This window comes from Lepidochelys kempii, chromosome 2, assembly GCF_965140285.1.
Source record: "Lepidochelys kempii isolate rLepKem1 chromosome 2, rLepKem1.hap1, whole genome shotgun sequence".
Taxonomy (NCBI): domain Eukaryota; kingdom Metazoa; phylum Chordata; order Testudines; family Cheloniidae; genus Lepidochelys; species Lepidochelys kempii.
The window spans coordinates 180,997,617-181,011,305 of NC_136381.1; the positions used below are offsets into that span (position 1 = coordinate 180,997,617).

Below are 13,689 nucleotides of genomic sequence, written 5' to 3' on the forward strand. Positions count from 1 at the left end.
GGTGCTGGGTACAGGCTCTGGGCTGGGGCAGGGGGTGGGGGTGCAGTAGGAGGGGATGGGGTTGCAGGCTCTGGGAGGAAAGAGGCGGGAGTTTGGGGGCGGGAGGGGGGTGTGGGAAGGGGAGGGAGTGCAGGCTCTGGGAGGGAGTTTGGGGGCTAGGGTGTGTGGGGAGGGAGTGCAGGTTCGGGGAGGGAGTTTGGGGGTATGTGGGGAGGGGTGGCTCTGGAAGGGGGTCAGAGGGTGTGGCACTTACCTAGGGCTCTAATGCGGGGCAGGCCAGGGGGCCCCCCCACACTGCTGCCCCCAGGCACCGTCTCTGCAGCTTCCCATTGGCCACAGGGGTGCTTGGAGCGGGGACAGCGCCACGGAGGCACAGCCCTGCCCCGCCCCACCCCAGGGCCACAGGGAGGGGCCGGTAGACAGGTGGAGCTAACAGGCAGATGCCGCTCACCTCCGCTGTGCTGCCGGGACCCCAGGCCATTGTAAATCGCCTGGGGCGGGGGAGCGCCCAGGGGCAGCAGGTGGGGCCAAGGGAGAGACCCAGCCCCAAAACTGCTGGAGTCCCACAGGCCACACTGGGGAGGTTCCGCGGGCCGGGAGTTTGAGACGCCTGCTCTAAATGTACAAATATATTTGAGGTTCTCTCCCCTGCAGTCATGCAAAAAAAAATCTATGCACTAGACAATAATTATGGCCCCCATTTTACAAAGACTTGCACACGTGCCTTTACCTGTACGTGCTGTGAGTAGTACCATGGATCATCAATGCATATAGTTAAGAACACACCGAAGTCTTTGCAGGATCGGAGCCTGCGCCTTTTTATAAGACAATACAAACTCTTCAGTACATATCTGTTGTCCAGGAGCTATTCAAGTGTCCGCAGGTCACCATTCTGAGCTCTTGTCTGAAAATAACTTTGTACGTTCTTACCTAAACTGCGCACATTAAATGATGAGATTCTGATCTCCATTACGGTGGTAGAAATCACACTGGAGATACATGAGTTAGTTGGAGTCCACTGAAGTCAATGGAGTTACTCTAGATTTACTCTGCAGCAAGGGAGATCAGAATCTGGTCAGGGATATGGCATGTAAGTACTGCACCAGCAGCATGGGAAAGGGCAATGTACAGGGAAGAAGAGAACTTTGCCTATATAAGGAATTTCAATTCTCTGCAAACTGTACGAGTGATGAAAAGGGCCTCCAAAACGAGGGTTCTAAGCCCTGGTCTACACTACAGAGTGATGTCAACTTAAGGCAGCTTCTGTCGACCTAACTATGCCAATGTACATACTACTGCCTTGCTCCCGCCGATGTAAGCGCCCTACTACACCGACATCATAACTCCACCTCCACGAGAGGCATAGGGTTTATGTCGATGTAGTTACGGTGACGCAGTGTTCATGTAGACACTGTGTTACTTACATTGGCTGTCGGCTGTCCTTCTTGTCAATTTCACAGCTCCAGAATTGGCAAGAAAGCCCAGGGCTGGTGGTGGGCTCCAGCTAGAGCCTGGCTGCCTCCCATCCTAGCTCCCCTCTCAGGGAGCTGAGAAGCCCAGACGGCTGCTCCCCACACATTGGTTACAAAAGCTGAACCCAAGTGAAGTGGTTTCAGTGGCCATGAAAATCTCATTAATTCCTTGGTTTTTTTTTCCAGAGAGCTTTACAGCTTTCCAATGTCCTGAAAGAAATAGCAAGATCTGAGATGTTTGACAATTTTGATGTTTTCTACATGGATTTCCCACTGGAGAAAAGTAAGTTGCATTTTGTACTATTCAACAAGCATTTAGATAAGAATGAGACAAACAGCTTTAATATCCTTCTTATTTTTAGTGCTGTACAGTGAAAATAGCAGCACAGTCATTCAGCCAACATGGACCTAGTGATAGGGCTGTTGGTCACGTGAGGAGACTCTTCTTAGTTTCCCATCCCAGTTCCACTGTCTCTAGGATAGACAGCGCACACAGCCCCTGAGATAGAGTGCCCCATGTTGCTCAACCGCAGGCCCCCTGGCTGATGAAGAAGGGGCATTCATAGGTTTCCAAGCAATGCAGGATCTTGGATGTGTGTGTTGCAGGGGTATAAAATACAGGGGCATTATGAAACTCTCAGAGGAACCTGAGAGGCCTCACACAGGGGAAAGAGCATTCAGCCTGCAGCGCTCTGAACAGCTAAAATTGTACTTAGAGTAAGGAGCACTTTTAATCCAAACATCTCAAAGTGATTTACACACAATAATAAATTAAGCCTTACAACGCATCTGAGAGGTACAGCAGGCAGACAGGTTACTAACCGTTAACTGGGTGCTGAGAGAGCATTCTCCGTGAGGATCCCTCAGTCCAGGAGCAGGCTTCTACTCCAGGTCCGAAGTATTCCTAGTCTATTGACCTGCAGGGCATGCTGCAGGACACATCTATGTATGCAAGCTGCCACGGAGGTGAGCTTTGGAAAGGAATCAGACGCGTGGGGGAGAGGGAAGTTTGGTGCTCTCCAAGTGATTGAATTTTGTAATATATGGCATTTGCATCTCAACCCTTGGATAGGTGCCCATTTTTCATTTTTGTACATATCTAATAATAGTAACAGAGGTTCTTCAAGCTGAGTCTCTGCACATTTGTTTTAATAATGAAGAAACTAAGGCTCAGAAAAAGTAAGCATTTACCCAAGCTCCCAAAAGCTGTTGGAGGCCTGGGCGTAAATACAGGATGGATGGGGGGGGGGAAGGAGGCATTCCTCTTCTGTTGGGACCAGGGAGAACTCGAGGGGAGCACCAAAGGGGCAAGAGGGGCAGCAGCAGCAAGAGGCGTGTGTACAAGTAGCTGCTTGTCCCCCTCAACTTTAAGGCCAAAATTCCTCCAGTGATTAGAGGTACTATAAGGCTGGCAAGGAAACTGAAGTTTTCCAGCTTTCCAATCCTCTGCCCTCCCCACTGACTTTCCCTCTCAGTTTAATATTTCTTCTCTATTGTGGTTACATATTGCAGAAATAGCATTTTTGTTTTTAAAATACCCTGATGTAATGCTTTATTAAAAACCTACACAATCATTTTTAACCCCCCAAAAACCTCCATAGAGTTGGCTGCTGGGCCAGATGATTCTAATAAAAAAATATTGTTGTTTATACTGTGGTACACCAGATTTTCTAGGTTGGAGTTTGTTAAGGTTCCTTCCCCACTCTGAACTCTAGGGTACCGATGTGGGGACCTGCATAAAAGACCCCTTAAGCTTATTCTTACCAGCTTCGGTTAAAAACTTCCCCGAGGTACAAACTTTGCCTTGTCCTTGAACCGTATGCTGCCACCACCAAGCGTCTTACACAAAGACCAGGGGAAGAGCCCACTTGGAGACATCTTCCCCAAAATATCCCCCCAAGCCCTATACCCCCTTTCCTGGGGAGGGCTTGATAAGAATCCTCACCCATTTGTACAGGTGAACACAGACCCAAACCTTTGGATCTTAAGAACAATGAAAAAGCAATCAGGTTCTTAAAAGAAGGATTTTAATTAAAGAAAAGTTAAAAGAATCACCTCTGTAAAATCAGGATGGTAAATACCTTACCAGGTAATCGGATTCAAAACATAGAGAATCCCTCTAGGCAAAACCTTAAGTTACAAAAAGACACAAAAACAGGAATATACATTCCATCCAGCACAGCTTATTTTACCGGCCATTAAACAAAAGGAAATCTAACACATTTCTAGCTAGATTACTTACTTACTTACTAACAGGGGTTGTGAGGCTGCATTCCTGATCTGTTCCTGGCAAAAGCGTCAGACAGACAGACAGACCCTTTGTTCCCCCCAGATTTGAAAGTATTTTGTCTCTTCATTGGTCATTTTGGGTCAGGTGCCAGCTAGGTTAAATTAGCTTCTTAACCCTTTACAGGTGAAAAGGTTTTGCATCTGGCCAGGAGGGATTTTATAGCACCATACACACAAAGGTGGTTACCCTTCCCTTTATATTTATGACACGCCCCCCCCCAAATCACAGATAGGGTGAACCCCGGGCTGTGATTTTTTCCTGGAGCTCTAGGAGAAAATAGAGTTACTAAGACACATGCACCTCTACATATACTACTAACTGTATAAAAACTAACAATATTTTCCACATCTCAAGGATGATTTTAACCAGTTGATTCTGGGACAGCTTCACTGCAGTTGTTGTTCACGCTAGCTCAGGTTTTCTACACATGCTGCTATCACACCTCTGATTGCAGTGTAGACATACCGTGATGCTTTCTCAGGGAGTTCAGGACTGTGAGTCACCTTGTTACCCCCATGCTCCATCGAGAAAGGGACTTATTGGAGCTAAACTATGTGATGGGATCCCCGGGGTACAACCTGGGGCTGGGGTGCCCCCTTAACTATCCAGCCTGGGCTTTCTCTCACAATGCTTTGCTTGTGACAAGCAGCAAACCCCTCCAGGCACTGTTATCACTCAGTACAATAGCATGTGGAGTCCCACACCCAGCTAGAATGCATGAATGCTCCCTGAGCCACCCACGAATCACACGGCAAAAGACACCAGCAAATCTCCCAAGCCCCCAGCCTTGTACCCCCAGAATAAACCATCTTGCCCTGGCCAGAAGCCTGACCTGTGTACGTTTATTACCCAGTCCGCCTGTCTCTCACTGTGGAGAGGACACACACTAGCTTTTGTAAACTGAGCTGAGATTTCCCAAGCACTTCAATCAAAGCACACTGTTTTAGGTAAAATATAAAACAGATTTATTAACTACAGAAAGTTCAATTTTAAGTGACTATAAGTGGTAGTCATAAAAGGTCAGAGATAATTACCAAAGAAAATAAAAGGTAAGCACACAATCTAAATCTTAAACCTTATTAGACTAGGCAATATTTGGATCAAGCAATTTTCTTCCCCCACTAGATGTTACAGGTCTTAACAAACAGGCTTCCCCTTTAAGCTTGAGAACAGTCTCCTCAGTGTCTTTGTCTTCCCAGTGTTCTTGTTGCTTCCAGTGTATGTGGGGGAGAGAAAGGCCAAAGTATGATGCTACTGTCCCCTATTTTATATCCTCAGTTCATGTGCCTGGAAAACACCAATCCAGACATGTCCTGGTGAGCTTTGCTGAGTCACAGAGTTGAGCAATCCCCCATTGTGTGATGCTTGCATAGCCCTCCTACAGCATTGCAAATCCCTTGTTTACAACTCTCCTGCTGATTAATGGTCACTTAACACTAGGGGTATGTCTACACTACGAAATTAGGTCGAATTTATAGAAGTCGGTTTTTTTGAAATCGGTTTTATATATTCGAGTGTGTGTGTCCCCACAGAAAATGCTCTAAGTGCATTAAGTGCATTAACTCGGCGGAGCGCTTCCACAGTACCGAGGCAAGCGTCGACTTCCGGAGCGTTGCACTGTGGGTAGCTATCCCACAGTTCCCGCAGTCTCCGCTGCCCATTGGAATTCTGGGTTGATATCCCAATGCCTGATGGGGCTAAAACATTGTCGCGTGTGGTTCTGGGTACATATCGTCAGGCCCCCGTTCCCACCCTCCCTCCCCCCGTGAAAGCAAGGGCAGACAATCATTTCGCGCCTTTTTTCCTGAGTTACCTGTGCAGACGCCATACCACGGCAAGCATGGAGCCAGCTCAGGTAACCGTCACCCTATGTCTCCTGGGTGCTGGCAGACGCGGTACGGCTTTGCTGCACAGTAGCAGCAACCCATTGCCTTCTGGCAGCAGACGGTGCAATACAATTGGTAGTCGTCCTCGTCGTGTCCGAGGTGCTCCTGGCCACGTCGGCTGGGAGCGCCTGGGCAGACATGGGCGCAGGGACTAAATTTGGAGTGACTTGACCAGGTCATTCTCTTTAGTCCTGCAGTCCTATTGAACCGTCTTATGGTGAGCGGGCAGGCGATACGGACTGCTAGCAGTCGTACTGTACCATCTTCTGCCAGGCAGGCAAGAGATGAGGATTGCTAGCAGTCGTATTGTACCATCTTATGCCAGGCAGGCAAGAGATGAAGATGGCTAGCAGTCGTACTGTACCATCTTCTGCCAAGCAGCCATGAGATGTGGATGGCATGCAGTCCTTCTGCACCGTCTGCTGCCAGCCAAAGATGTAAAGGATAGATGGAGTGGGTCAGAACAAGAAATAGACCAGATTTGTTTTGTACTCATTTTCCTCCTCCCCTGTCTAGATCACACTGCAGTCAGTCACAGAGAAGGCGCAGCGAGGTTAATCTAGCCATGTATCAATCAGAGGCCAGGCTAACCTCCTTGTTCCAATAACAATGATAACTTTGGTGCACCATTTCTTATTGGAACCCTCCGTGCAGTCCTGCCTGAAATACTCCTTGATGTACAGGCACACCCTTTGTTGATTTTAGCTCCCTGAAGCCAACCCTGTAAGCCGTGTCGTCAGTCGCCCCTCCCTCTGTCAGAGCAACGGCAGACAATCGTTCCGCGCCTTTTTTCTGTGCGGACGCCATACCAAGGCAAGCATGGAGGCCGCTGAGCTCATTTTGGTAATTAGGAGCACATCAACCACCACACGCATTATCCAGCAGTATATGCAGCACCAGAACATGGCAACGCAATACCGGGCGAGGAGGCGACGTCAGCGCGGTCCCGTGAGTGATCAGGACATGGACACAGATTTCTCTGAAAGCATGGGCCCTGCCAATGCATGCATCATGGTGCTAATGGGGCAGGTTCATGCTGTGGAACGCCGATTCTGGGCTTGGGAAACAAGCACAGACTGGTGGGACCGCATAGTGTTGCAGGTCTGGGACGATTCCCAGTGGCTGCGAAACTTTCGCATGCGTAAGGGCACTTTCATGGAACTTTGTGACTTGCTTTCCCCTGCCCTGAAGCGCATGAATACCAGGATGAGAGCAGCCCTCACAGTTGAGAAGCGAGTGGCGATAGCCCTGTGGAAGCTTGCAACACCAGACAGCTACCGGTCAGTTGGGAATCAATTTGGAGTGGGCAAATCTACTGTGGGGGCTGCTGTTATGCAAGTAGCTCACGCAATCAAAGATCTGCTGATATCAAGGGTAGTGACCCTGGGAAATGTGCAGGTCAAAGTGGATGGCTTTGCTGCAATGGGATTCCCTAACTGTGGTGGGGCTATAGACGGAACCCATATCCCTATCTTGGCACCGGAGCACCAAGCCGCCGAGTACATAAACCGCAAGGGGTACTTTTCGATAGTGCTGCAAGCTCTGGTGGATCACAAGGGACGTTTCACCAACATCAACGTGGGATGGCCGGGAAAGGTGCATGACGCTCGCATCTTCAGGAACTCTGGTCTGTTTCAAAAGCTGCAGGAAGGGACTTTATTCCCAGACCAGAAAATAACTGTTGGGGATGTTGAAATGCCTATATGTATCCTTGGGGACCCAGCCTACCCCTTAATGCCATGGCTCATGAAGCCGTACACAGGCAGCCTGGACAGTGGTCAGGAGCTGTTCAACTACAGGCTGAGCAAGTGCAGAATGGTGGTAGAATGTGCATTTGGACGTTTAAAGGCGCGCTGGCGCAGTTTACTGACTCGCTTAGACCTCAGCGAAACCAATATTCCCACTGTTATTACTGCTTGCTGTGTGCTCCACAATATCTGTGAGAGTAAGGGGGAGACGTTTATGGCGGGGTGGGAGGCTGAGGCAAATCGCCTAGCTGCTGGTTACGCGCAGCCAGACACCAGGGCGGTTAGAAGAGCACAGGAGGGCGCGGTACGCATCAGAGAAGCTTTGAAAACCAGTTTCATGACTGGCCAGGCTACGCTGTGAAAGTTCTGTTTGTTTCTCCTTGATGAAACCCCCCGCCCCTTGGTTCACTCTACTTCCCTGTAAGCTAACCACCCTCCCGTCCTCCCTTTAATCACCGCTTGCAGAGGCAATAAAGTCATTGCTGCTTCACAGTCATGCATTCGTTATTCATTCATCACACAAATAGGGAGATGACTACCAAGGTATCCCAGGAGGGGTGGTGGAGGAGGGAAGGAAAATGCCACACAGCACTTTAAGCACAGCACTTTAAAAGTTGACAACTTTAAAATTTATTGAATGACAGCCTTCTTTTTTCTGGGCAATCCTCTGTGGTGGAGTGGCTGGTTGGCCGGAGGCCCCCCCACCGCGTTCTTGGGCGTCTGGGTGTGGAGGCTATGGAACTTGGGGAGGAGGGCGGTTGGTTACAGAGGGGCAGCAGTGGCAGTCTGTGCTCCAGCTGCCTTTGCTGCAGCTCAACCATACACTGGAGCATTCTGGTTTGGTCCTGCAGCAGCCTCAGCATTGAATCCTGCCTCCTCTCATCACGCTGCCGCCACATTTGAGCTTCAGCCCTCTCTTCAGCCCGCCACTTACTCTCTTCAGCCCTCCACCTCTCCTCCCGGTCATTTTGTGCTTTCCTGCACTCTGACATTATTTGCCTCCACGCATTCGTCTGTGCTCTGTCAGTGTGGGAGGACAGCATGAGCTCGGAGAACATTTCATCGCGAGTGCGTTTTTTTTTCTTTCTAAGCTTCACTAGCCTCTGGGAAGGAGAAGATCCTGTGATCATTGAAACACATACAGCTGGTGGAGAAAAAAAGAGGGACAGCGGTATTTAAAAAGACACATTTTATAAAACAGTCGCTACACTCTTTCAGGGTAAACCTTGCTGTTAACATTACATACATAGCACATGTGCTTTCGTTACAAGGTCGCATTTTGCCTCCTCCCACCGCGTGACTACCCCCTCAACCTTCCCCCCTCCCTGTGGCTAACAGCGGCGAACATTTCTGTTCAGCCACAGGCAAACAGCCCAGCAGGAATGGGCTATACTGAGTGTCCCTGAAGAAAAGCACCCTATTTCAACCAGGTGACCATGAATTATATCTCACTCTCCTGAGGATAACACAGAGAGATAAAGAACGGATTTTGGTTGAATGCCAGCAAACATACACTGCAATGCTTTGTTGTACAATGATTCCCGAGTACGTGTTACTGGCCTGGAGTGATAAAGTGTCCTACCATGAAGGACGAAATAAGGCTGCCCTCCCCAGAAACCTTTTGCAAAGGCTTTAGGACTACATGTAGGAGAACCGCAAATGCCAGGGCAAAGTAATCCTTTCACATGCTTGCTTTTAAACCATGTATAGCATTTTAAAAGGTACACTCACCAGAGGTCCCTTCTCCGCCTGCTGGGTCCAGGAGGCAGCCTTGGGTGGGTTCGGGGGGTACTGGCTCCAGGTCTAGGGTGAGAAACAGTTCCTGGCTGTCGGGAAAACCGGTTTCTCCGCTTGCTTGCTGTGAGCTATCTACAACCTCCTCCTCCTCATCATCTTCTTCGTCCCCAAAACCTGCTTCCGTATTGCCTCCATCTCCATTGAAGGAGTCAAACAACACGGCTGGGGTAGTGGTGGCTGAACCCCCTAAAATGGCATGCAGCTCATCATAGAAGCGGCATGTTTGGGGCTCTGACCCAGAGCGGCTGTTCGCCTCTCTGGTTTTCTGGTAGGCTTGCCTCAGCTCCTTCAGTTTCACGCGGCACTGCTTCGGGTCCCTGTTGTGGCCTCTGTCCTTCATGCCCTGGGAGATTTTCACAAAGGTTTTGGCATTTCGAAAACTGGAACGGAGTTCTGATAGCACGGATTCCTCTCCCCAAACAGCGATCAGATCCCGTACCTCCCGTTCGGTCCATGCTGGAGCTCTTTTGCGATTCTGGGACTCCATCATGGTCACCTGTGCTGATGAGCTCTGCATGGTCACCTGCAGCTTGCCACGCTGGCCAAACAGGAAATGAGATTCAAAAGTTTGCGGTTCTTTTCCTGTCTACCTGGCCAGTTCATCTGAGTTGAGAGTGCTGTCCAGAGCGGTCAGAATGGAGCACTCTGGGATAGCTCCCGGAGGCCAATACCATCGAATTGTGTCCACAGTACCCCAAATTCGAGCTGGGAACGTCGATTTAAGCGCTAATCCACTTGTCAGGGGTGGAGTAAGGAAATCGATTTTAAGAGCCCTTTAAGTCGAAATAAAGGGCTTCACTGTGTGGACGGGTGCAGGTTTAAATCGATTTAACGTTGCTAAATTCGACCTAAAGTCCTAGTGTAGACCAGGGCTAGGAGTGGGTAACCACCCTTGCTGTTGCTGGGAACTAGCAGTAGAGACTCTCAAACTTACAACATATTTCAGTAACAACCATAGAGCAAAAATCTCATAACTTCAGACACACTAACGATATGCGTATTTGGACAGAACAATGCGTTTCAGCAGATCATGAGTTTTTGTATGATATCTTAGATGACATGCTTTGTATGAAATGTATCATAATTATATGACAGGGATGAATATGGGGGTTGCTTTGAGGTACAGAATGCCACACACTCCCTGCTGTTAGGCTCCCAGACTGTCTCCTCAGAAGGTCTGCCTGCCTTTACTCTGCCTTGGAGGTTAACCTCAGGTGCGCTCCAATCCCCAAACCTCCTTAAAATGCGTTCCCCTACAGTACCCAGCCCCTGCCAATGGACACTCTCAGAGACGACCAAGTCTGCTGTTTCCAAGAGACAGTGTATATACCAGCCTGTTATCTCAGCTGAAGATTCACCCTTTAATATATTGCACTGAGATGAACTTATAGTAAAACCAAGAATAAGTTTATTTAAAAAAGAACAAGCACTGGGACTCAGGATCCACTTTTGGATCAGAAGCCAGTGGTTTTGAAACAATGGGATGCCCCTGTGTGACAGCAGAGCCAGGATTCCAGGGTGCTTGTGGCTCAGGGGCTTTGCACGGGTTGGGCAATAGACAGACAGTGAAGTACAACTTCCAGCCAGTATTGTCATTGTGGCTTTTCTGGCAGGGGCAACTATCAGTCAGAAATTGGTCCATAGGCTTATTTAAAGTAGGAATAGAAAAAAAAAGTGAAGTGAAAATTATTAAGGGCTGGATGATCCTGTCCTGTGGAGAGAGAGGGCAGACAAAATTGCCAGGAAACTCTGTGAGATGAAGCTCACTGAGCTTCTCAGCTTCACAGGTCCTGGGAGGGAGCCCTGCAGATCTGGACACACATTAATGGCATCTGTCTGTGATGCCTTTGGGGTGTGTAGTACCAACACTCCCCTGCACCATGCTAGTGCAATTCTATTTGCTCCATGAACTAGTGTGCAAGGGAATGTGAGGGCTCTCTGCACCCTCTCTCCCTGCTGTGCAACCTGGCAAGGGCAGGCAGAGTCTGCCACTTAAACACTAGTGTAGCCTACAAATCTTGTCCCAGAACCAATGGTCTGGTTGAGCTGTGCTTGGTGCAGGGCCAGAGAGTGTGATACAGCCATGTAGCACCGCCGCAGGAGGGATGTGTGTGTGTGTAATGGTCCAATGAGTTACAAAGCCTATTGCTGCATCATTGGCTAGAGATGCTAAATGTAGCCATTAAATATATCAGAGCAGATTCTCAGCTGGTGTAAATCAGCACCGCTCCGTGGAGATTAGTGGCACGGCACTGGTTTACACCAGTTGAGAACCTGTCCAATAGCTTCTGAAGATGTTTGAGAACATGGGATACGTGGCTGAAGCACAATCTCTCCCCTACCCACTTTGATGTAAATACAGGTGAACTCCCTTCCTTGCCAAGGAAAAGAATAAAACATGCTCAAACACTAACTTGAATCCCAAAATGAAATGGTACCTTCAATCCAAAATCCTCACACTATTACGCTTCCTAGGATTGGTCCATGCTTATGCATCCCAAAGGAAATTTTTACAAGATCCTTAATGCATAAAAAAAGATACTAACAGCAATACAAACCAAAACGCATCATCCCTTTGCATCCTTGCTCTCCTATTCCTTCTTGTCTATGTGAGGACCGAAAATAATTGTAACTGTGACAGCTCAGTGTTGTCTTACTTTAGATCACGTGTCCTGGATTAAAGTATATAGTATTGAGGTATGGCTGAGTAATATTGTATCACTAATGTATCCCAGATCCCTTATGAAAATGCAGTGTGTATTTCATGAGCAATTATTTTTTTAATAATATAATCGCCTAATTTTAAGAAGGACTTGGAGCGCCATGATTTTGTGTGTGTGTGTGTGTGTGTAATGTACAAGGAAGATCCAGAGTGTATGGTGTGTTACTAATAAGCAATATGGTTTTTTAAAAATCTATCTGTTTTGCATCACTTATTCTTTGTCTGTTTAAATCAATATTGTAGGTCTGATTCTACAGATAAATCAGTGTTTGAAAAAATCTGAATCGGGCCCCAGGTGCAACAGCAATGATTCTAGGGCAGGTTGTTTAGCCAAGCAGAAATGCTATTTTCAAAAGGGAGATGGAGGAAGAGAGCATGTTCTCTCATGATGGAATATGTGCATAATACCATTACAAATTCTCATTCCATCATTATAAAATAAATTATTGAATTAGGAGTTGGCTAAGGCCATTTCCACTGGTCCGATGCATGATCGCCATTCAACCCTTTTCAAGGAAGGAAGCTTTTTATTCCTTCCATGGCTCTGGGGCTTACAGAACAGCACCATTTGCCTTGAATGCAGTGCTTATATAATTCAGAAAGGTTATTTTGTCAGAGTTGAAAAGGGCCACTCGCAAGAAAAGTAACTGAAAATGACATTCTGTTCCTGAAGACATCAACCCAACTGTCTACTGGTACACTCTCTTTTTCCGAGCAGAAGTGTCTTTATTTTTGGCCTTGCTGAAGATGCTGCTGATGTAAAATGAGGGAGTGTTAAATATTTCATAGTGTCACTCACTGCAGCAGCATTCTTAGTTGGAAGGCAAAGTTAATTGTTTTACAATCATTTATGTTCAAAGAATCTCCCTGTATAAATACAATGGATAAAACAAATAAAGGCTTAAATACTACCCTACAGAAATGGGATTGAATGCAGTGTTGGCTCTGGCCCTGTTTCATAAACTAGCATAATCTTTATGCACAGCAGTTGTCTGCTAAAAATACTCTCTCTGATGTGGCATGAAGGGGATGTGATGTGTGTGTGTCTTTAATCCTTTGTGATGATGTGATTTACAGTTGATGATGAGTGGCGCAAACTAGGAGGAGAAAGCTGGCAGCTGATAGAACCTGCTGATGGATTCCATCCTAATCAGGTAAAAAAAAAATGTGGGAAAAAAGGGGCAAAGTTGTTTCAGTTTTCAAAGACTCATGCTTCAAACTCCCCGGAACCACAAGTTCAAGTCTCAGGAGGGACTGTCAGCCCTTCAGCCTTCTAAGATGAGTACAATGCGTTCCCTTGTGTTTGGAGGACAGATTATAAACTGAGGTTGGTTCTGCTCTGCATTAAAGATACTTGCGTCCTTGGCCAAAGTTTCCCTGCTTTCCCATGTAGTTCAGAGTGCCATGTCCCTGCATAATGCCCCCAAATAGTTCCATTTCAGTTGTACTGTGTCGTATGCTGTAGTTGGAAACCTTCACTCTCAATTTGCTGCTTTCCTTCACTTGTATGTTGTTCATTGAGGCGAAGTCTGCGTCTGTGTACACAGCAGCTGGGAGGTGTAGAGATAGCACACTGAAAGTGTGTATGGCACCACAGGCAGAGGCTCAAATTAGCCAGCTGAGTACAAGCCCGCCTGACCACGGGGTATATACTCAGGCACCTAGCCTGAGCCAACGCCCTTGCTACCAAGTAGCTCAAGCACAGCTCATGCGTGTATGTCTACCCGAGCTAGGAATTACACCTCCCAGCTACAGTGAAGACATACCCTTACAC

At 47.7% G+C, this 13,689-nt stretch overlaps 2 protein-coding genes across 6 annotated transcripts in view; one reads left to right on the forward strand and one right to left on the reverse strand.

Annotated features, from left to right (window-relative positions):
- The window catches only part of AOAH (acyloxyacyl hydrolase), a 135,576-nt gene that overhangs the window by 112,087 nt on the left and 9,800 nt on the right, over window positions 1–13,689 (forward strand). For 4 of the 5 annotated variants that reach the window (XM_073332885.2, XM_073332887.2, XM_073332886.2 and 1 more), the window contains 2 exons: window positions 1,659–1,755; window positions 12,993–13,069. In XM_073332885.2, the coding sequence (XP_073188986.2) occupies window positions 1,659–1,755; window positions 12,993–13,069 (174 nt within the window). The remainder of the gene's footprint in view (window positions 1–1,658; window positions 1,756–12,992; window positions 13,070–13,689) is intronic. The other variant, XM_073332890.2, reaches the window with a different exon arrangement.
- Window positions 8,020–9,852, reverse strand: LOC140907306 (uncharacterized). Its single transcript, XM_073332896.2, has 2 exons — window positions 9,128–9,852; window positions 8,020–8,540 (listed from the first exon to the last, which is right to left on the reverse strand). The coding sequence occupies exons 1-2, from the start codon at window positions 9,708–9,710 to the stop codon at window positions 8,020–8,022; spliced, it is 1,104 nt and encodes a 367-aa protein (XP_073188997.2). The 5' UTR covers window positions 9,711–9,852.